General features: G+C 36.4%; 1 protein-coding gene across 1 annotated transcript in view; it reads left to right on the top strand.

Annotated features, from left to right (window-relative positions):
• Positions 1-236: 236 nt before the first annotated feature.
• Positions 237-1,412, top strand: part of LOTGIDRAFT_176731 (hypothetical protein) — a gene marked incomplete at both ends in the record, with an annotated part of 2,963 nt that continues 1,787 nt past the window's right edge. The window contains 2 exons of the mRNA XM_009056975.1: positions 237-348; positions 829-1,006. Of these exons, the coding sequence (XP_009055223.1) occupies positions 237-348; positions 829-1,006 (290 nt within the window). The remainder of the gene's footprint in view (positions 349-828; positions 1,007-1,412) is intronic.

Raw genomic sequence — 1,412 nt, 5'->3', positions numbered from 1 at the left:
CACATCAACCACAAGATATTTCAACTTGAATAAAATTGAACAGATTCGAAATGGTAAGTATGGTTCCTGTAATATGGGAACTTTTAACAAAATCTTGGTCGTTCTATCAGTAGTGGCGCCAAAAATGGTACCCAAATATATCCCTGCGTCATTTTTAAAAAAATTCAACACATGATATTCGTTTTTGCCACAAAATGTGTGTCAGAATATACCAAAGGGCTAATTGCTATTTTCAGGAACATTGAGTGTATCAGAAGAAGTTCGTCAGGCGTTACACGAACATGGACCAGTGGTAGCTCTAGAAAGTACCATTATAACACATGGTATGCCCTACCCTCATAATATAAAGTAAGTCAAACGTTGGTCACCTTTCTTCTGAGAAATTGTTTGATGGGGTATGGATCAGCTGGTAGAAAGGATCCTCATTATTCCAGTCAACTCAGGTGTAAATGGGTACAGATAATCTAGGAAAGATCAATACCAAGAGGTTTGGTCAAGGAGCAGCTGGTAGAAAGGATCCTCATTATTCCAGTCAACCCAGCTGTAAATGGGTACAGATAATCAGGGAAAGATCAATACCAAGAGGTTGGTCAATGACCAGCTGGTAGAAAGGATCCTCATTATTCCAGTCAACTCAGGTGTAAATGGGTACAGATAAACCTTTCAAGATGAATACCAAAAGGTTTGGCCAAGGACCAGCTGGTAGAAAGGATCCTCATTATTCCAGTTGACTGGATTGGTACGAATCCAAATTATGCTAAAAATTTGATAAAGAAAAACTAAAACAAAATGTATAAGAAAATTTAAAATTTCTGTGTTTGTTTTTAGGACTGGGCTAGAAGTAGAAGATATAATAAGAAAAAATGGCTGTATCCCTGCTACTATAGGTGTTTTAGATGGTAGAGTACATGTTGGTCTGGACAAGACACAGTTAGAGCAGCTGGGATCTAAAGGAAAAGACCTGGTTAAGATTTCCAGGAGAGATTTCCCTTACGTGTTAGCTAAGGTAAGGCCTTGGTAGGGTTCAATTCCATTATGTCAAGATATTACGAACTCTCCAGAACATACATAGCCATATTGCTTATATATTGTTTCTGTCCAGGGCTTTGATTTGCTGTACTCTATGGCATACCATCCAATCAAATTGCTGCGTTTACGAACATTTACATTAATACAGTGGTACAAAAATGTACAGTCTGGATAAACAAAAAAAGACTTTTTGACCTTTCTTGATCGGTCACTCATTTGGAATTCTGCTGGTAATTCTCTTCTAATTAGCTAATTATGAATTAATTATGGACATGTGAGACAAACTGGTATTTTTACAAGTCATTAGAACACCTCTACTTTCTATTCATATAAGAATTAGAATTTTCATTTTCATAAATAAAAATAAGGGAACCCATCTTTAA

Source organism: Lottia gigantea (assembly GCF_000327385.1).
Source record: "Lottia gigantea unplaced genomic scaffold LOTGIsca_2947, whole genome shotgun sequence".
In the NCBI taxonomy this organism is placed as follows: domain Eukaryota; kingdom Metazoa; phylum Mollusca; class Gastropoda; family Lottiidae; genus Lottia; species Lottia gigantea.
The sequence above is the reverse complement of the archived record's forward strand: the minus strand, read 5'-3'. Positions and strand labels throughout refer to the sequence as shown.